This window comes from Trachypithecus francoisi, unplaced genomic scaffold (assembly GCF_009764315.1).
Source record: "Trachypithecus francoisi isolate TF-2019V2 unplaced genomic scaffold, Tfra_2.0 Lachesis_group2, whole genome shotgun sequence".
In the NCBI taxonomy this organism is placed as follows: Eukaryota; Metazoa; Chordata; class Mammalia; order Primates; family Cercopithecidae; genus Trachypithecus; species Trachypithecus francoisi.
The window spans coordinates 102,368,893-102,391,221 of NW_022681465.1; the positions used below are offsets into that span (position 1 = coordinate 102,368,893).

A 22,329-nucleotide genomic window follows, 5' to 3' on the forward strand; every position below is an offset into this window, starting at 1 on the left:
CACTGAACAACTCGTCCATGTAATCAAAAACCACCTGTACCCCAAAAATTATTGAAATAAAAAAATAAAGTTTAATAATAGAAAAGTAAAAAGAAAGAAAGAAAAAACACTCTCTTCAGGGAGAGAAATGTTTAGGATATTTTAGAAATAATGCTTTGAAAATATTAAAATTACAAAATATATAAAAGGACCAGAAGCAGGCACTTGAAAGGGAAAGTTGAGTTATTCATTCAGCAACTCTCAGTGAGTATTCTTATGTACCAGGTACTGTGCTAGTCAGGTCTTGGGGACATTGAGAGCAGATCCTGCTCTTAAGAAACGTATGTTCCAAGTTAGAGGCTTCAAAGCATGGTCAGAACCCCCTGGTGATTCATGAGATCCTTCTGGGGATCTTGCAGATACACACTATTTTCCTAATAATATTAAGATGGCATTTGTACTCATGGTACAAAAGTAGCAGTGGGTATCCTTAGCCTGAATCAGGCAGGCAATACTAAACATGCTGGCAGCTGTTGTATTATTCACCCCTCACAAAATGTCCAGAGCAAAGCAGGAAAAATCATTAATTGTATTACATTTCAACCTAATGTATATATTTTTAAATATTCTGTGTAATAAAATGGGACATGGCTGGGTGCAGTGGCTCACGCCTATAATCCCAGGACTTTGGGAGGCTGAGGCAGGCAGATCACTTGAGGTCAAGAGTTTAAGATCAGCCTGGCCAACATGGTGAAACCCTGTCTCTACTACAAATACAAAAATTAGCTGGGTATGGTGGCAGTCGTCTGTAATCCCAGCTACTTGGGAGGCTGAGGCAGGAGAATCACTTGAATCTGGGAGGCAGAGGTTGCAGTGAGCTGAGATCATGCCATTGGACTCCAGTCTAAGCTACAGAAGGAGACTCCATCTCAAAAAAATAAAATAAAATAAAATAAAATTAAATAAATTAAATTAAAATAAAATAAAATGGGACGTATGTATGAAGCACTTTGCTACACAGTGTAGTACGATGGCTGATTGGAGAAAACACACTTGTGTGACTGAGTTGCAAGCTGAACTAATCACTTTTCTCACAGAACATAATTTTCACTTGAGAGAATGATGGACAAACTGTGGTTATTCAAACTTGAGTATTTGGCAGATATTTTCTCAAAAATGAACAAAGAGAGCCTACCATGTTACAGAGAAAACAACTGAGAGTATTTGTTGCCAATAATAAAATTTGATCTTTTAAGTGAAATGTAGAGTTTTTGAAAACTTGAACTTACAGCTCTCCAATAACTAACGACTTTTCTAATGAGAATAATAGTGATACAAACTGATTGTTTAATATTATATAATAAAATTATGAAATTAGAATGATATACATAACTCAGTTGACCCATATTTTTCAAATAACCAAAAAGCATGACATTACAAAATCATGCATGGATAAAAGATTCATTCAATGTGAAAAATAGGATAGATGGACCTTAATGTAACAGAATACAAACAGTTCACTAATTTTCTTTCAGATTACACGTTGAAACTAAACTTTAAAAATCTACACCTGTCAAGTTTCAGCATAGTATCAAAGAGGAGTATCTACAATTACCTTAAAAGATTATTAAAATATCCTTTCCAACTGTGTGTATGTGTATGAATGACTGAATTTTCCTCATATACTTCAACCCAAAACAATTTATTGCAACATATTGAATGTAGAGGTAGATATGGAAGTCTACTGTAAATACGTAAAACAATGCCACTTTTCTTTCTGGAATTCTTACTTTTAAAAATTGGTATTTTCCTACAAATATGTTCTTACATGCTAACATGCAATAAATAGGTTTGTTATTTTTAAATGAATTAATAAGCAATTTTAAGAATTTCTCAATTTAAATTTCTAGTACAGTAAATATCTACATAAAGAAAAACTCTTCAGGGTTCTCAATAGAAATTTTTTTTTTTTTTTTTTTTTTTTGAGACAAGGTCTCACTCTGTCACCTGAGCTGGAGTGCAATGACACGATCATGGCTCACTGCAGCCTCAGCTACCCTGGGCTGAAGCAATTCTCCCATCTCAGCCTCCCAAGTAGCTGGGACTAAAGGCATAAGCCACCTTGCCTGGCTAATTTGTATTTTCTGTAGAGATAGGGTTTGCCATGTTGCCCAGGCTGGTCTCAAACTTCTGGGCTCAAGAGATCCACCCACCTTGGCCTTCCAAAATGTTGGGATTACAGGCACCGCACCCAGTCCCCAGTAATTTTTAAGAATTCAAAAGGTCCTGAGACCAAAACGTTTGAGGACTATCAGTCTAAGAGGACACAGCTAGACCTATAAATAAGTATACTAATTCTAACCTACTACAATAGGGCTGTGATAGGAAGAAGCACAGGATAACACGGGGGGATACCTAGTTCAGTCTTGGAGAGTCAAGGAAGGCTCCCTAGAGGAGGCTATCTTTAAGCTAGAATTTGATAGATGAGAAGTTAGCATGCTAAGAGGGATGGAACATCCAAATCAGAAGGAAGAGCTTCTGCAAAGTCCTGGAGAAAAGAAAGAATATGGCTCATTCATGAAAATAAAAGTTATGTGGTAAAGCTAGAAAATAGTTTGTAATAACCTAGGTTGAGCAGATTATATCATTGTTTCAATAAAATAAGCATATATGTATAATGAAAGGTTAAGAATAGACTCTGGTCTCAAGTATACATAACATTAATAAGAAGAAAAAAAATAAGCTGGACCTGATCTCTGGTATGTTATATCCATTTATATAAAGTTTAAAAGGGCCACCTTAATAAGTTGACAGAAATACATAATTGGAAGTTGTGATCTATATTCCATGATATCTAAATAGAAGCCAAACTTTAGACTGTCTTTAAAGTTTATATATATATATATATATATATACACATATATATATATATTTGAAGGAATTCTAATGAGATATTTAAAGTTTGACTTGAATTGGAAACAATACAGGCATACATTTAAAGCCCATATTCTTTATAAATACTTTACTTTCACCCAGATCAGTGGAATTTATCTCATGACTTCGGGTCATGGCCAACAGTGATTTTCTGTAAAAGTAGCATGGATTGTAAGATGGACTTTGCCACGTCTTGGTGGCCTCTTTGTCATCTTTGGCATATGGCTAGTTTCCTGAGTTTCCATTTTTGTTCTGTTTTAATAGTGTATTTGTCCTTCCAGATTACGAAAAATCTTTCAATCAAATGACCCCAAAACCTCCACCAAGAGTGCTGTGTTGGCAGATTTCAAGGTAGGCCTACCCTCTGCAGATGAGGCCAGGTAACCAGCAATGTTAGGGGCATTCCTGAGCTGGAACATGGCTTCTGAGAGTGATTTTTCTCTTTTGGGTGGGAGTTCAAAAGAAGCAGAAATAGATATTTCTTACTCAGAGGTTAGATCTGGTATTATTGGTATCTTGGAACAGAAAGCCACCTACAATCACATCACTGCAACCTTTGGATGACAGGCTGCTGTTATGTGTTATGAATTAGGACTCACTGTCAGGAAAACGCAGTGGCCAAAGCCACATTGCTACATTTTACAAGCCTTTTCTGAGGGGCTCTATTTGATTTGTAAATGTTGTTTGTAAGTAAGGTACTCCAGAGAATATTTTGCCAAGGATTATTTCTGTTAACTTGTTTGTAAGTCTGCATACATGTTGCTTTGCCAGTATATCTTTGCTATTATCTGTTGATTTATTTATCTATATATTTTGTGGCTCCTGAGAACTCTGAAGGGCAAAATTATACAACCATGGGTGGATAATAATGTGACAGGGATTTCTGATGTTGTTCTTTGTTTTGTTTTGTTTTTCTTTGAGATGGAGTCTCTCTTTGTCACCAGGCTGGAATGCAGTGGTGCAATCTCGGCTCACTGCAACTTCCACCTCCCAGGTTCAAGAGATGCTCCTGCCTCAGCCTCCCAAGTTGCTGGGACTACAGTCATGTGCCACCACACCCAGCTAATTTTTGTGTTTCTAGTAGAGACAGGGTTTCACCATGTTAGCCAGGATGGTCTTGATCTCCTGACCTCGTTAGCCACCCCCCTTGGCCTCCCAAAGTGCTGGGATTACAGGCATTAGCCACCGCATCTGGCTGTGTGACAGTCTTTATAGTCTATCATATTTTATGTTAAGGCATTAGCAAAAAAAAAAAAAGAAAAAAATAGGGCATCAAAAACATGTCAAAGCAAATAAAACTAGTTTGAAAATAAAATCGACTCTGAAACTGTAGACACTGCCCATATCTCCCAAAACATTTTTAAAACAGTAGATATTTAAATATGCTGTATCTCCCCTGCAACTAGCATTGTGTCTGAAACCCACTGGGTATACAATAAATGCTGAATGACTAAATGAAAGAGTCACAACTCTATGACATAGAGATGCTAGATATCCACATTTTACAAATGAGAAAATTGAGACACAATGCAGTGAAGTAGCTTGTCCTTGTTCAATAGCTAATAAATGGGACTGGGTTTAAAGTTGGGTAACCTGACTATAAGCTCACTTAATTAACCTCGCATCATACTACACATACTACAACATTATACTAGTGACAATTTTTGGAGATTATTTATATTTAGGTAGTGTATCATTTTCCCATCAAATATATTGGTTGAATATTTAATAATTGTTTTTTAGTATGGAAAGAAATCAGATACACAAATATTAGTGTAACTTCCTTGCTGTCAAGAATCACTTACTGGGATAATTTCACAAGTGACCGTCAAGCTCTCAGAGGACACTTTGCACATGTGGAAGACAAGCACAGGAGTCCTCATGTTCCAAGGACCTCAGTAGCCCCTCTTCTACACTCCCACCCTGCGTGCCACTACTTAATGCTGCTGTCATTATGAAAGTAAAATACCTTTCCGGATCAAATCCAAAATTGTCTTTTACAATTACCCTTTGTTTCACTTTGGTTTGCTTTCAGTCATGATGATTAACATATTATAAAGTTTCAAATACTCAAAAGGAAGTAGATTTTTATATTTACCACAGGAGGGCATCTGGTTTAAAAGGTTAAGAAATGTTGGGAGGCCGAGACGGGCGGATCACGAGGTCAGGAGATCGAGACCATCCTGGCTAACACGGTGAAACCCCGTCTCTACTAAAAATACAAAAAACTAGCCGCGCGAGGTGGCGGGCGCCTGTAGTCCCAGCTACTCGGGAGGCTGAGGCAGGAGAATGGCGTAAACCCGGGAGGCGGAGCTTGCAGTGAGCTGAGATCTGGCCACTGCACTCCAGCCCGGGGGACAGAGCGAGACTCCGCCTAAAAAAAAAAAAAAAAAAAAAAAAGGTTAAGAAATGACAGTTTTGTCACGTTTTCTCCAGGTTGTGATACTCTCCGTGAGTGACAGTCATCACAACCTTCCCGTGCCTGTTTTGTGTTCTGGAGTGCACAAGCATGAGAGCTCAGAGGCATGCTGTTTCTGAGGCCTACTGCACCCAGGGAAGGCTGAACTAACATTGGGCACATGGGGGCTGTGACAAGTCTGGGTATCATCCCATGCTGTTTCTGTTTGTGCTGTACTGTACTGTTTCCACTTTACCGCCAGTGGAATCTTTCTGATGCTATGGCCACTAGAGTGGCCAGATTCTCGCTCCCTAGTGTGGATGAAGAAACCGTGGTTCTGGGGTATTCAAGAAGCCGTGTCAGGCTGGGCGTGGTGGCTCATGCCTGTAATCCCAGCACTTTGGGAGCCTGAGGCGGGAGGATCACCTGAGGTCAGGAGTTCGAGACCAGGCTCGCCAACACTGTGAAACCCATCTCTACTAAAAATACAAAAATTAGCCGAGCGTAGTGGCATGTGCCTATCGTTCCAGCTACTCTGGAGACTGAGGCAGGAGAATCGCTTGAACAGGGAGGCAGAGGTTGCAGTGAGCCAAGATTGAGCCATTGCGCTCCAGCTGGACAACAGAGCAAGACTCTGTCTCAAACAAAACAAAAGAAAACAAACAAAAAGATATGCCATCTGATTCCACATGGAATCTGTGCCACTTCACAATCTTTTGTGCTACATTTTGGCCAGTGAACTTTCCTTTATTCTCCTCTAAAGAATGTTAAGTTCTCACCATACACACATACAGATGGTAGTTATGTGTGGGGCTGGAGATATTGATTCATTTGATTGTGATAATCATTTCACAATGTATATGTATATCAAATCATCACATTGTATACCTTGAATATGTAAAATTTTATTTGTCATTTACACCTCAATAAAGCTGGGGAAAAAGACGTTGAAAATACCCTTTCTCTGGTTTCCCATATTTGCACTTCCTCCCTGGAGAGTAAGGCCTTTGAGGGGAGGGACCAAGTATGTTTTTCTCATCATTGCATCTCCAGCGACTCCAGCAGTATCTGCTACATGGCAGATGCTTGCTAAAGATGTGCTGATTGAATGAATGTCTGAACTACCAAATAAATGGCTATCCCTTTGGGCCCAGATATCACAATATGAAAACTTTGTTTTTCATCTGGTATCCGTATATGACTTTACTTTTTAAAAGTTCACACACATATGGAAAGACTTCACCTCTGCAGTAACTAATCCATAAGCAACTATAGAATTCTAAAGAACCAAGCTCTGTTCAGAAATGGCAAATTGAAATGCCATCTAAGGGGAAATCAGATACTTGCTGACCATGGGATTTGAGAGAAACTGCCCCCAGTTTCCCAAAGCACAACTTCGATTGTATCACTATTTTAAAACCCAGTGGTTTTCAGATGCTCTTGCCCAGCTCCTACTGATGAGAGGGTGAACGCTGCGTATGCTGACCATGCAGCAAATGAGAAGCATAAAGATGAGAGGTGCCAAGGCAGGGGGCTTCATGGCAGCCCCGATCTTTTGGTCTGTTCCCACCCAATTCTACCATATTCTAGTTCGTAACATGGAGCAAGATTGGGGCACATCTGTACTAAATGTCAGGCTTCATGGAGCTTCCCAGAAGGAATTACACAAAGAAATTACATCTCTTGAAGTGTCTAATCCACCTGTGCTCATTTCCCATGACTGTTGTAACAAATTAACATAATCTTAGTGGTTTAAAACAACATGAATTTATTATTTTATAGTTCTGGAGGTCGGAAGTCCTATAGTCAAGGTGTTAGCAGGGTTTTGTTTCTGCTGGAGTCTTTAGGGGAGGATCCATTTCCTTGCCTTTTCCAGCTTCTAGAGGCCACCCACATTCCTTGGCCCATGGCCCTCTCCTTCCATCTTCACATCACTCTCTCACCACTGCTTCCATCATCACATCTCATCTCTGACTCTGACACTCCTGTCTCCCTATTATAAGGACCCTTGTGATTATATTGGGCCCATTCACATAATTCTGAGTCACCTCCCCAGCTCAAAATCCTTAATCACACCTGCAAAGTCTCTTTTGTCAACTAAAGTAACATATTCACATATCCCAGGGATTAGAATGTGAACATTGCAGAGGGTAAGAGTGTCATTCTGTCTACCACCCCACCTGTCTGCTTTCTTCCTATCAGCCTCAAAAAGTGCCCTGCAGATTCTCCACTCTCCAAGGCACCTGGTGACAGAGTACACTCACTGGTTGCTGGAGGCATCATCCTTCTGAGCTTTCCTGGTGTTCCCAGCTGGATGCAACTACTTGTTTGTCCACACTCCTTTGTGCAACCTGGATTGTTCAGGGCATCCCCTTCTGCTGTTGGACACTATATTTGTATGTGCATATGTTACTTTCCTGATAAGCTGAGCCAAGAACCAACTTTGTGCCCTCCTAGGGCCTAGAATGATGTGAGGCAGATTGCTGTGCTCAATTATTGCTGTTAGTGCTTAGCAGGACACACAAGACATGTCTCCCTGAGCCTGGTGCCATACAGACGTTCCTCTTAGAGTCCAAAGACAGCACTCCTCACTGCCACCTCAGAGCACTTCTGCTAGTGAGTGGCATCTTCCATTCCTGTGAGCTGGGAGGACTCCACAACTGCTGCCCATTTAGAATACTTCATCCCCAGGGACTGCTGGTACCCTGGGAAAGGAGCCGGCATTTATGTCTGCAGCTTCCCACCTTCTGCAAGCAAGCTTGTTATTGTTTTGCTGTTTGCTGTGGCAGTGGCTGCTGTTCTGCAGTGCCAGCTGAGAAGCTTATCTCCAAGCAGCCTTGGCTATTTACACTATAATTCTTTTCCCCTCAGGATGCCATCCTCTACATGTGTCAGTATGACTCACTTGGTACTTGTACTTGGTAAAAGCCAGAGTTTAATGAAAAGACACCGGTTGAGAACTTTGCAATCTCATTTGCAGCCACATCCTGGGTAGGACTTGCCTTAACTCAGGTGGAATCTTTCCTCCCCAGCAGTTGAGAAATGCAGAAGTACAACTATCTAACTGCCAAGTACTAGGCAAGACTTGGGGCTGGGGTTGAAGTGCATTAAAGGGCAGGCATGTGAAAGAATAAAAATGAGAAATCAAAGTTTCTGCTCTTACAGATTTCAAAATCATTTGGGAAGAAATATAAGTTACTAAGTAATTGCAAAATTTTGTAAAATCTTCTAGAAGCAAAATGTAGAGCTGGGGAAAAAATGTGGATCCTTTTCTTATAGTCTACATCTGGATAAATCCAAAATATTGTAAGTAAAGTCTTAAAATTATCAGAAAAAAACCCTGAGAGAATTTTTCTTATATCATTTCAGAATGGTAACGGTCTTTCTAATTATAATATAGGATGCAGAAACCATATGAATGAAAGAAGAGGTAAATTTAATGACAAAAAACGTTCCCATGGTAAAATGTACAATATGAAAAGTCAAAAACCAAATGCCTATCTGAGAAAAATATTTGTAAATCATATTACAGAAAAAAGTTAATTTCCCAAATGTATAAAGAATATGATATGGTTTGGATTTGTGTCCCACCAGCAATCTCATGTCAAATTGTAATCCCCAATGTTGGAGGAGGGGTCTGGCGGGAGGTGACTGAATCATGGGGGAAGATTTCCTCCTTGCTATTCTCACGATAGTGAGATCTCATGAGATCTTGTTGCTTAAAAGCATGTAGCACCTCTTCCTTATCTCTCTTCCTCCTCCGCCCATGTGTAGATGTGCCTGCTTCCCCTTCACCTTCTTCCATGATTGTAAGTTTCCTGAGGCCTCCCAAGCCATGCTTCCTGTACAGCTTGAAACTGTGAGCCAATAAAACCTCTTTTCTCTATAAATGACAGTCTCAGGCATTTCTTTGTAGCAGTGTGATAAAGGAGTAATACAGAATACATACAAATCAATAAGAAAAACACTAACCATCTACTAGAAAAAATGGGCAAAGCATATAAGCTGACAGTGCACAGAAAAGGAAATGCAGATGGCCCTTAAACATACGCCAAGATGTTCAGCCTTACATATAATAAGAGAAATGGAACTAAAACCACACAGAGACGTAATTTTTAAATTACATTAAATAGGTTAAAATTTAAAAGTTTGAAAATACTTACGTTTTGAGGAATCAGCAGCCCACCCATCTAGTACTGGCAGAAGCACATACTGGTACAACACCTGTGGGAGGTTTAAGTTTTTAAGATCTTCCAAAATTACAAACATGCATGTCCTGGACTCAGCAATTTGCTAGAAATTTATCCTATGGATGGTCTCTAACCTGTGGGAAATGACATATACAGAACTCTATTTACTACAGCACTGTTTATATTATCAAAAGACTGGAAGTCATCATTGACAGAGGAGTGATAAAAATAGAAGAGTGATAAATTATGATATTCACACAAAATGGAATTCTATGCATTGCTCAAAAAGCAATAGGGATACTCCTTATAATGATTATGGAAATATTTCAAAGATATGCTAAGTGATAAAAGCAAGATGACAGTTTGTTCAGTGTGCTGCCATTAGTATACAAAAGAAAGGAGGAGTAAACCGCTAGCTATTTTCAAGAACAAGCTCAATATATTTCTACCGGTTCTTTTTGCTCATGCTGTTCTCTTCATGTAGATTGTGCTTTCTCCATCTCTGCCTGTTGAAAATATAGTTCTTCCAGGACAATTTCAAATATTTCTTCCTTTATGAACCTTTATTGATCTCCTGAGTTAAGCACTCTCTCAATTGAACAAATCTAAAATTATTAGGAGAATAGTTTTAAGGTTCAGGATGAGAGATCCTTTCTGAGACAGACAACCCCCATTAACTCATAAAGAAAGAAGCTTGGTCTAACCTTACAAGAAATTTAATCCGTTGTATGGTCACAGACATAATAAAGAGACATAAATACAAAATCTAACACACTGAGAGGTAATATCTGTAACATATATTGATGACAAAAGCTTATTATCCAGATTATATAAAGAGCTTCTAAAAGCCAGTAAAGATAAAAACAATAGTCCAATAGGAAAAAAGACACATCTTAAAGAGTTAAACCAATAAAGAAAGAAAAGCAGTTTAAAAGGTGCTTAGTTTTAAACAGTAAATATTTATCTCCCTTTGATGAGTAAAACATAAGAAGGCTTACCTTATGATGTGAGGAAAGAGGCAATGATGCGGCAGGAGTATAAATTGTTAAATTCTTTTCAGAGGGTAATTTGGCAGGAGTCATCAAATGTTAAAATTAGGTATCACCTTCAACCCATCTGTTTGGCTTCTAGATCTAGGCATCTGTGCTCAGAAAAACATATAAGAAAAAGTACAGAAGCACTTACAAGCATGGTCATTGCACACTATTTATAATAGAAAAAAACCAAACACCTCCTAAAGGACCACCAAGAGGGGAAAGAGTAAATGAACTATGTATGGTAGATTCAGTCTATGAGCTACTGTGTAGCAGTTTTTTAAAATACATTTTTAAATATTTGAAAAGAGCTCCAAAGGGAAAATGCCATTTGCACAACACAGTATATAAAATATTATTCTATTTATGTGGAGAAGATACATGTATACAGTCAGCCCTCCATATCCACCAGTTCTGTATCTGTGGATTCAACAAACCATGGATTGTAATTATTCAGAAAAATATATATATTTAAAAAGAATGGTTGAATCTGTTCTGACCACGTGCAGACTTTTTCCTTGTCATTATTTCCTAAACAATACAGTATAACAACTATTTACATAGCATTATACTGTTTTAGGTATTATAAGTAATCGAGATTATTTAAAGTATATAGGAGGATGTGCATAGGTTATAAGCATCATTTTATATAAGGAACTTAAGCGTCCCTGAATTTTGGTATTCACAGGGGAGTCCTAGAACCATTCCCCTACATATATGTGTACATTCTACACACACACACACACACATGCAAAACAGTTTAGCCTCTAGGAAGGGGAATAGAACTAGGGGTAGCAAAGAAGGAACTTTTATTTTCTGCTTTATACATTTATAGGATGTGTTTTGTTTTTCTTGTTGTTGAAGGATAGTGATGGGAAGGACCCAGTTCACACAGTTAGGAAAAGGGACTTGATCTCAGTCAATTGGCCTTCCAGTGTGATATTTTTTCCCACTGTTCCACCAAAAGAAAATAAGAGGCACTTTCGGAGTCAAGGATGATTGAATAGAAAGAAGTATAAGATATTTTCCTCTGGCTATGAAGCTCACTATGGAATTTTCAGAAACATCCCTCTTCTAACTAACCTAATAGCCACTGTTAAGAGTTAGGCCCATTTATTTTATGGGCATAGAAAATGGCTGCAGCCATCAATGATATAGTGTATAGATTATCCTTTTTATATGTTCTCTAATACTTCATACCTTTTAAGTCTTTTCCCTAATTTTCCTTTTGTTTATTTCCCCAGGCTCTCTGTAATTCTTCTATAGCTAGCTTAGCGTTTGGAAAGAAAGGACTGATGAATGCTGAGTAAACAGACTATTTCTTGACCCTTAAATGACATACCATCTTCAGTTACACTCTAGAGAATCACTTTAACTCTAACTAACAACACAACAACACTGGAGGCTCATTCATTTACTCTGACTCTTTTATTCTTCCCACCAAACAACACTCGGGCTGTGCTTTGTTTCCTTTATTTGCTTTAATCCCTATAGCATCAGGGAAGATACCATAAAGGGGAGGTCACAGACTTTGAAATATGACATAGCAGAGTTCTTTTCACAAGTTTTCAACTTACTATCTTTGTGATTTGGAGGAATTGTCTAACTTTTCTCCATGTCAGTTTTTCACCTGTGAAACAGCAATAATAATAATAATGACAAAAAAGAAATCACAATGACATTAGAAAATATTATGAAATGAATGATAATAAAGATACAACACATCAAAATGTGTACAGGGCAGCTAAAGCAGGAGTTAGAAATATTTAGCCTTAAATGTATTTGTCAGAAAGAAGGAAAATTGACAATCAATTACTTAAGCTTCTCAAGCAGCTAAAATAGGAATTAAGATAAAACCCAAAGAAATTAGGACTAAAAAAAAACCAGCATAGATAAAAACAGCTTCAATGAAAACATATATACATGTACATAAAATAGAAAACTATCAGTAATGTCAAATGTAGGTTTTTGTAAAGATTAACAAAATTGATAAACCCCTAGCTAGACTGATCAAGAAAAACACAAAGACAATACAAATTATTGAGATCAGAAACTAGAAAGAGACATCAATACAGACTTTAAGCCATCAAAAATATAAATAATACCAATTTCTTGGAAAGTTTGTGGGAATTCACTGAAGTACTTTAAGCACCTAGCACACTACCATGGCTCATAGAAGCCATTCATTTAGTCATTGAATATGCTTTGACTGAGCATATGCCCTATGCTGAGCCTCAGGAATACTAAGGTATGTGGGTGGCTGGGTAGGTGTGAAGAGGGTGTGTGGGGGGTGGGGATAGACATGTTCTTTGCTCCTGTAGAGCATAGAGTTCCACGGTGAAGGCTGAGACAAATGTTTTAAATTGCAGCTATAAATGCAAAATTACAAAGTTGAAAAACGTCAGTGGGGCATGGAACTAAAAGTGCATTTAAAAAGGTTAATTTAGTGAGGAAGGTCAGAGTGGGCTTCCCTAAGAAAGTGATAGCTGAGATGCTATCTATGAAATGAGAAGATACTAATGAGGTGAAGTTAACTAGTCAGTGTTTGCTATGGTTTAAATGTGTCCTCCAAGGTTCACGCGTTGGAAACTTAATTCCCATTGCCACGGTCCTGGGAGGTGGGGCCTGATAAGAGGTGACTGGGTCATGAGAGATCTGCCTCATGAATGGATTAATGTTGTTATCTCTGGAGTGGGTTAGCTATCCAGAGAGTGGCTTTGTTATAAAAGTGAGTTCAGCCTTCTCTGCTCTCTGCTCTCTCACTCCCGCCCTCTCTTGCCCTTCTGCCTTCTGCCATGGGAGGATACAGCAAGAAGTCCCTCACCAGATTCAGTCCCTCCACCTTGGACTTCCCAGCCTCCAGAATAAATGTGTTTTCTTTATAAATTACCCAGTCTGCGGTACTCTGTTACAGCAACAGAAAATGGACAAAAGTAGGGCTCACGTCAGGGGGAAAAGCAAGGGAAAGGCCATGTTGGAGGGAAGGATGGTCTGGCACAAAGTCATTGTGGCTGGTGCTGGAAAGTAAGGGCAAGTGGAGGGGCCAGATGAAGCTGTAGAGATAAATGGGGACCAGACTTGTAGGTGACACTGAGAAGTTTGGTTTTTATCCTAAAATGAGAAGCCATTTGTGTTTTAAGTGGAGATGGGGCAACATAACCAGATCAGAAAAGATCATTTTCCATATGGTGTGAAGCATGGATTGGGTGAGTCATTGTGGATATACAGATGCCAGGAAGGTGACTATTGAGGTTGCACAGGGATAAAACAATAGCTAGACCTACTGTTTACAATATAAATTAAACTTGAAATAGCTCAAATGTTCACCAACAATGGACTGGTTGAGTAAATTATACTAAACAAACATAATGGGTTACTATGCAGCTATAAATAAAAATGAGGAATATTAACATATATTATTGTAGAGTTATAGTCAGGAACAGTGTTTGATGAAAAAAGCGAAGTGGAGAAAATTGTATGTATATGCTGCTACTTCACTTTTAAAGTGAAAGGCTAAATCAAGGTTAAAAAGTGTTACTCACAGGAAGAGACAGGGAGAAAGGTGGAGGGGACAGGAATAGAGGCTAAAGTTCTCCAAATACAAATTGTTTTGTAGATTTTACCTTGGAACCATGTAAATATTTTACATTATTATTATTATTATTATTATTTTTGAGATGGAGTCTTGCTCTGTCGCCCGGACTGGAGTGCAGTGGCCGGATCTCAGCTCACTGCAAGCTCCGCCTCCCGGGTTTACGCCATTCTCCTGCCTCAGCCTCCCGAGTAGCTGGGACTACAGACGCCCGCCACCTCGCCCGGCTAGCTTTTTGTATTTTTTAGGAGACGGGGTTTCACCGTGTTAGCCAGGATGGTCTCGATCTCCTGACCTCGTGATCCGCCCGTCTCGGCCTCCCAAAGTGCTGGGATTACAGGCTTGAGCCACCGCGCCCGGCCAATATTTTACATTATTATAAAGCAATGTTAAATTATAAAAATAAATTCATAAAAACTGAAAACAAAATGAAACAAATGAACATAACTATGCATTGAGTTACTGGCATAATCACATATAACAGAATTAATTACACTTTAAAACTGTATACCTTAGGCTGGGCACAGTGGCACATACCTGTAATCCCAGCACTTTGGGAGGCTGAGGCAGGTGGGTCACCTGAGGTCAGGAGTTTGAGACCAGCCTGGCCAACATGGCGAAACCCCGTCTCTACTCAAAGTACAAAAAATAGCTGGGCATGGTGGCGGGTGCCTGTAATCCCAGCTACTGAGGAGGCTGAGGCAGGAGAATCGCTTGAACCTGGGAGGCGGAGGTTGCAGTGAGCCGAGATCGCACCAATGCACTCCAGCCTGGGCGACAAGAATGAGAATCTGTCTCAAAAAGAAAAAAAAAAACAACCAACCAACCAACCAACCAACCAAACTATATACTTTAAAATGATTTTAGTAATCACATTGTTGGCAAAAGTGTTGCATTTGTATCTAAAACTACCGTGAGGGTAATTTGTATATATTGTTTCACAAGAAAAATGAGAAGCTATCTGCTGTTCTAATTCTGTCGCCCTTGGAGTCTTTGAAAACTGGAATTCTAGGCATAGGACAAAGGAAATAAAGATGCAAGATAAAACATTTAACAAAATCCCCGTAGTCCTGATACTGAGTTAGAGGTATAAGTATGAATTCATATTTGTAAAACAATTTATTTCATACTTCTGTCCACTGAAAATGTCTAGACACAATGATCAAAATAGTAGTAACACCTGGTATACAGGGGTCTCCAAATACCGTTACCCACTTAAGGAACTTGGATTCCATAGAGAAACTGCTAATTCCAGGTTCTGAGGCCAGATATGTGCAAGGTAAGGTGGGGATACCTTACCATACTACTGGCCAAAGATGAAAAAATGAAAGCATCAATATGAATAATGTAAGTTATATTTGTAATGATACAAAAAATTAGTCACCCTTTAGAGAATGATTCGGAATAAATTATTTTGAAAATTAGTAAATAGAAAAAATCATGTGTTTATCCTTCTTTTCCTGTACATACTGTACCTCAGGGTAATCAAATGACAGGATAACACTTCTCCTAACAGAACTCTTCTAGCTGTCAAATAAATAATAACAGAATTAAATAATTTAAAAAATTATCATTTTTTTCAGTCCATAGTGAAATAATGGATCTAGGTAATGATCATTAATAGCTGCTAAAATCACAGAATGAGGGTTAACCAGTCTTTAGCTGCCTTCTGATGGAAGACCACAATATTACCTATGAAGTATACTTGTAAAAAATATCAAATCTGCATCTGATCAAGGCTTTAGGTCTATCAGAAAATTCAGAAGCTAGAAGAACATGTTAAATAACACAACAGGGGATGCAATCAGCAAAATTTATGCTTTGTGAAACTCTGCTGAACAATGTTGCCACTATTCAACAGAAAATTACAAGGAAAAAAATAGTAGGATCACACAGATCAAAGGAGTTTAAGACTGATCAATCAGTTGAAATATATAGACATTATTTCAATCTTGATTTCAAGAAGCAGACTATAAAAATCTATGGATTGGGGATAATGTGTATGTATGTGTTACTTATTTATTCTCTCTAATCTCTCTGTTTGAAATTTTCCATAGTAAAATGTTAAACAATAACACCCAAAAACAACTAACCCCTATTTAGTGCTCATTTTATACAAGGCACTGTTTTAAGTAATTTACATATTTAAACTGTCCTCCTGTCCATAAGGTTGGTACTCTATTATACAAATGAGAAAACCAAGTATAGAGTGGTTAAGCACCTTGCTTAAGGCCACACAGCTAATAAACTATGGTATTAGGATTCAAAACCAGGCAGTCTGACTCTGGAACCCATTTTCTAACTGGTACACTAGTACCTATCACAATGATGCTAGCTTGGACTAGGTTGGTGATAATGGAGAAAAGTGGATGGATTGAAGAGATACTGAAGGTGAAATTGACCAGACTCCATGCTGGATTGCACATGAAGCTAAGGGTCAGGGGACAGTCCAAAAAATTATTTGTGAGGTTTTGGCTTGCATCATGGGATACATGGTGTTACGGTTCATTGAAATAACAAGAGTGAGACTGTACCAGGTTTGGAGGGAAAAGATGATTTGGGTTTGGAGCATGTCAAGATTCACATGTATTTGGTATATCCAGGTGATGCCAGTTGAGCAGCTGGCAATACTGGGGCTCTTGCATGTTAGCTTTCCCCCCTTCTCCTCCTTAGAACTGTATACATTTTCTTGGGATGAAGAGGGGAAGGGGCTACTTTTCTAGTATTGAAGTACAATAATGTACTATTCTGTTCTTGTTTCAGAGGTGTTGTAGCAATATCACTTGCACATTTTGTAAGACTGCTTTTACTCCATTGTCTTAGTAACTGGGAGAAAACAGGTCAATTAATCAACCATCCCTTGACTGCTTACTATGCCCAGCCACTGTATTAGGTGCTTACACATTCTATCATTTCCTTCTTTCTTACAGTTACTTAAACAATTATAAAGATGTTATTCTTCTCACTAAATAAGGAGATGGAAGATAAAAAAGAAAGTCACTTGCCAAAGTTACCAAGCTGTAAAGGAGCAGTCTGCATCCCTAGTCTGTGTTCTCCCATTATGCCTCTATTTTTCAAAGTGTGGGTGATGACTTAGGTGGTCATGGTCACGGTGTTTAATTGCACAGACACAGACAGTAAGAAAGGGCTCTGTTATAATTTTCATCCAACCTTCTGTTATAACGTGGAGAACAACTCAGTCAGGTGTTAGTATCTCTTTAACACCTCTCTAACACTTGGCCAATCTCTGTTTTCAACCAAGAAAGGAGAGCCTTGGACTCAGAGTCTTGAGCAAATCATAACAGTATGTAGCAGGAATCTGATCACATCTTATCTTCATTGTGTATATTTTTAGGGATACTTTCTATTAATAAGTGATATTAGGGTTTCCATTTATACAGCAACATAGAATTGCATTTAAAAATAAATTTAAGTAAAATAAATAAACTGAGTAAAAGAAAACTATTACATACATAAAAGTAACAGTGGTTCAAAGAAAGGAAAAACAAACAAACTAGATGAGGCTGGAATCCAATGGATGACCTTTGGAAAACAGGGCTCTTCACCATATTTCCTGCCCCTCACCCCAATTATGGGCTTTGGTGCCGGCCTTACTTCTTGGACAGCAATTGAATATCTTAACCAAAATATGATCTGGAAACACTTCATCTAGTTACTGGTGAATGCAGCTAGTTGGGAGGTGAATGTAACTCTCTATGAGCCTGTCACAGACCCCAAATACTGCGGGCCAGACGGTATTTTTATTCTGCATTGATCAGATTGACATGTTGGATGGGACCCCCTAGCCCTTGGTTGCCCAGTATGTTTCCCATGCCAGGGTGTCAGGAAAGATGTAAGAGCAAAGAGTACATAACCAATAAGTCATGGCAGCTAACACCTAAGACACCAGGTTATTTTAGAAATCTTAAGAATAGGTGACTATCTATCTACCTATCTATATTTTAGTAACAGGCATTCTAGGATTAAAGCTATGTTGACTAATTTTTATCTATTCCTCTTCCTTAAAGCTCGAATTCCCCAGACTTCTATGATGATACCATATCATTTGCACATTTTGCTCTTTCCTCACCATCCTCCCCTTTTCTGGGACAGAAGCTATATTCAATATGTTTGTGAGAAATGGTTGTAAATAGGCTGCCTTAAAACACACACACACACACACCACACACACATTTTTATGAGTTCTTATAAACATAAACAAAGGCAATAAAAATTCCCAATGCTACATATATTTTAAAAGACATCATTGTCACTTGAGATAATTTTGCTTGTGTGTTCCCCAAGGAACTGAAAAGTACATTATAGTCACGGTAACCCTGCTGGGTAGAGACAATATCTTCTTTTTATTCTTTGTTATTACTGATACTATCTGTTCAGCATATTAAGGAAAGAAATCGGTATCTAATATAATACATCCACATTTCTCTCATTTCCCATGAGCACCATGAGCCAGTACTTTTTCACCCTTGGCCCTGCCAGAGTAGAATCCAAGGCTTGAACAATAGTAGGCTTAAGTTTCGCATTTTTGATGTATTCTTTAAGTGAAGGTAGTAAATATTGACATTGGTAAATATCAGTAAATTGTCTTCTGAAAGCCACAAGGTCAAAGAAAAGACAGGTTCCATCTTTCTAGGCGGGGTACCCACAGCCCCGCGTCTGCCCACTGTGGCTATCCCAGTTCCTGAGAACCTGGCTACATCATAGACGGCACACAAGCCAGAGGCCTGACTAGTGTAACTCGGATAACAGAAAGACCCTACTATGAAAATGGAAACTCATTCCATTCCCATGCACAGACAGGGTGAGTGTGAGGAGTGGGCAGTGGGTGTGTACGTGGTGGGTGGTGTAGGTTGAGAGCGTCTTCCCCCTTCTAGGCTGCAGCAGGAGCTCAGCGGGTTCCCAAGCCCCTTGGCTCGCGGCCGTGCCCCGACCATTGTCCGCACACCTCTTCCCTCCAGCTTCCGGGCCGCGGGCGAGATGATTTGCTGCAGATGACATCAGCCTCGGGCCAACGGCTGGAAGAGCGGAGGCAGCCACCGCGTGAGGATGTGCCGGGTGGTCCTTTCCTCCTCCTCTTCCTCCTCCTCCCCGGCTCCCTGCCTAGTCTCCATATAAAAGCAGCGCCGCCTCCCCGCCCTCTCTCACTCCCCGCTCCTCTCCGCCGCGCACTCTCCGCGGCGCTAGGAGAGGGCGGAGGGGGGGGCGGCGCGCGGCGCTAGAGGAGGGGGGACGCAGGGGGCGGAGCGGAGACAGCACCTTCGGAGATAATCCTTTCTCCTGCCGCAGAGGAGAGGAGCGGCCGGAGCGAGACACTTCGCCCAGGCACAGCAGCCGGCAGGATGGCGACCGTGGTGGTGGAAGCCACCGAGCCGGAGCCGTCCGGCAGCATCGCCAACCCGGCGGTGTCCACCTCACCCAGCCTGTCGCACCGCTTCCTTGACAGCAAGTTCTACTTGCTGGTGGTCGTCGGCGAGATCGTGACCGAGGAGCACCTGCGGCGCGCCATCGGCAACATAGAGCTCGGTAAGTGGCCCTGCGCCCCTAGGACGCGCGCTGGGAGACGACCCCACCCAGGGCGCGACGGCCACCGCGCACCTTCCGTGCGCCCCGCACCCATGCCTCTCTCCGCCACCTCTCATACTTGGTCCAGACTCTTTTCTGGGCTAATTAAGAATAATCTCGTATCATTAGATATGAGACCCAGAGGGAGAGTCTCCAGTAACCTTGAGGGATCTGTCACCACGCTGGGTCCGCAGCCTCTGCTGAGTTGGCCACTGCCTCTCCCGCTAAGTGAGATGCAGGTGTCAGGGGAGCAGAGGCCACAATAAAGCCGCAACCGCAGGAGGCAGAAGGGTGGGGGAGACCTGACGCAACCACTCCTTTCAGTCCCCTTCTGGTCTCAGGAAAAGGCTGGGACCCCCCCAACTGCAGACCTGGGGCCGAAGCCCCATGTGCCAGGGCCCGCGTGAGATTCATCCTCACCACAGCTCAGCCCCTGAGAGACGCCTTTCCTGATTTCAAACATCCCGATCCTTTCTTTCCTGAGAATGACTAGGCTAGTCCTAGGGCCACGCCCGCTCCCCCCCCCGCCCCCCCGCCCAGATGCTGGGATGCAGAACCGCCTGCGCTTCGCCACCAGACAGAGCCCGCCTCGCTACCGCCCCTGGGGCCTTGGCTGCAGCTCTCAGAAAGGACAATGGGACCCCAAGTTGTGGGGTGGGGCTGCTGCTTTTAGAAGTCCCAGCCCCGGGAGTGGTAGCTTGAAGGGGGTCGGTGGGGGAGACATCAGTGGGTAGGGTCAGCTCCTTGCCCGGTGCGCGCAGCAGTGGCGCGCTCTGCGGAGGCCGAATAGCGGTACGCCGGTTACCCTGGGCGGGGCCGTGAGGGTCCAGCGGGCACAGCCTCGGGCGCACAGAGAGACCCGCCCCCAGCCCCACCCGAGCTGCCGCAGTGCCCCCGGACCGCCCGCCTCACCCGCCCCCCCACACTGCGGCGCCCCCGTCGGGCACGGCTGGCTGGGCGTGCGCTCCGCCCGGGCCTCGGGCTGGCGGGCGCCGCGCGCCCCCACCTCTCACTTTGCCTGGCTTTGTTGCGCCGGGAGTCCCTGGGTGGGCAGCTCTGGTCTCTGCCTTTCCCTTTATCCCCGGCGTCCCGGCCCTCCCCTCGCCCCTGACAGAGGTCGCCGGGTCTCTCCGCAGCCCCAGCCCGCGCTCTATTCTCCTGGGGTGGTGCTGAAGCGTTTCTCCGGGAGACACCGGTTGGTGGGCGTGGTGCAGTCCGCACTGCGGTCTCTACGGCAGCCTGAGGCGGACAAAGGGCGTTCACACAGCCCTCGTTCCCCGCTCCCCCTCCCCAATAAAAGACGAAAGAAAAACCTTGTTTTAGATGAAAAAATAAATGCTTGTCATCTGCCTCTGCAGTTGGAAACGGCCACTTGTCCCCAGAACAAAAGGCTGCAGGGTGGGGACTGGAATTGCGGACCTGGTTCTTTTGTTTAACTTTAAAGCACTTGATTTTTCCCTTTCAGCTTAAAAAAAGAAAGAAAGAAAAAAGAAAAAGAAAAAAAATGTGAGCAGAAAGTCATGGTATTTTATTCCAAAAAATTAAAGAACAAGAGCTATTTCAATAGTGAAATGTCTTATTTGAGCATCTCAATAACCCTTTATTTTCAGACTGTGGGCCTTTGGTCTAATCTGTTCTAATTTAGTTTATTTGCACAATTTTCTCCTTGAAAAATTTTACACTTACTGATTTTGGGTGTGGCTATTGTAGGAATCAATGACTGGATTTTTTTCTTTAAAAAATTATTTGTAAGTGGCATTTCTGGGAAATAGGAATATATTGGGAGGTGCTTTTCTATCTACAAAATCTTCATAACCATTCGATGTAGTGGTGCTAGGAGAAGGATCATCAACCCCGTTTTAGAGCTGGGGGCCCATAGAGGCGAGAAAGGTAGGAGAACCGGCTCAAGGTCACAGCACTCATAAGTGACAGAAGTACCAGTGCTGCAGCGTCACTGTTTTCTGACCCTGTCATGATGTTAGTGCAGGGTCGGCTAACATCGTATGATGGGAGGAAGGTTTCAGCACAACAGTTTTCAGGGCTTGCCTTTGTATGGCCATCCACTTGTGGGCAGCGCCCCATGCTGGGAGACGGTTCCGCAATCACCTTCGGGCTGTAATTATCTTCCTGCTTTGTTACTCAGCTGATCATCCTTTCAGTGCCCTATTCCTCAGAGGGTTTATTCAAGCTGCATCTGTTTACGGAGAAAACAGACGCATCCACCTACTGCCGTGAAGTAGGACTCCCTGCCTTTACCCGTTTTTACGCTACTAGCACTTAGTAACGAAATTCAGATTTGTCTTTTTGACATTAATTTTTTAAAAAACTCGATTGAAGCATTATATAGAGAGGAAAGGGCGCAAATCAAAGATGAGCAGCTCAACGAATTTTCACAAAACCGATACGCCTGGGTTACCCAGATCAAGAAACAGACATTACTGGAACCCCAGAAGCCCCCTTGTGTTCCCTTTGCAATCATCATCATGGCTTCCTGATTTTTAATTCCCTAATTTGGTCAGGTTTTTGCATGGAACTCCGAAATGACTGTATTGATCCCATTAAGAATCAACCAAGTGAGTGAGCAGAGCCATTTCTAGCAGTGTAAAGAGATGGCTCCCC

At 41.4% G+C, this 22,329-nt stretch overlaps 1 protein-coding gene and 1 long non-coding RNA gene across 2 annotated transcripts in view; one reads left to right on the forward strand and one right to left on the reverse strand.

Annotated features, from left to right (window-relative positions):
• Nucleotides 1-9,473: 9,473 nt before the first annotated feature.
• Nucleotides 9,474-20,858, reverse strand: LOC117065235. Its single transcript, XR_004429860.1, has 4 exons — nucleotides 20,717-20,858; nucleotides 12,113-12,165; nucleotides 10,500-10,642; nucleotides 9,474-9,535 (listed from the first exon to the last, which is right to left on the reverse strand). It is a non-coding gene; the product is annotated as an uncharacterized LOC117065235 (long non-coding RNA).
• The window catches only part of MAP1B (microtubule associated protein 1B), a 105,143-nt gene continuing 101,128 nt past the window's right edge, over nucleotides 18,315-22,329 (forward strand). The window contains exon 1 of the mRNA XM_033179830.1: nucleotides 18,315-19,671. Coding sequence (XP_033035721.1) covers nucleotides 19,488-19,671 — 184 coding nt within the window. The 5' untranslated portion in view covers nucleotides 18,315-19,487. The remainder of the gene's footprint in view (nucleotides 19,672-22,329) is intronic.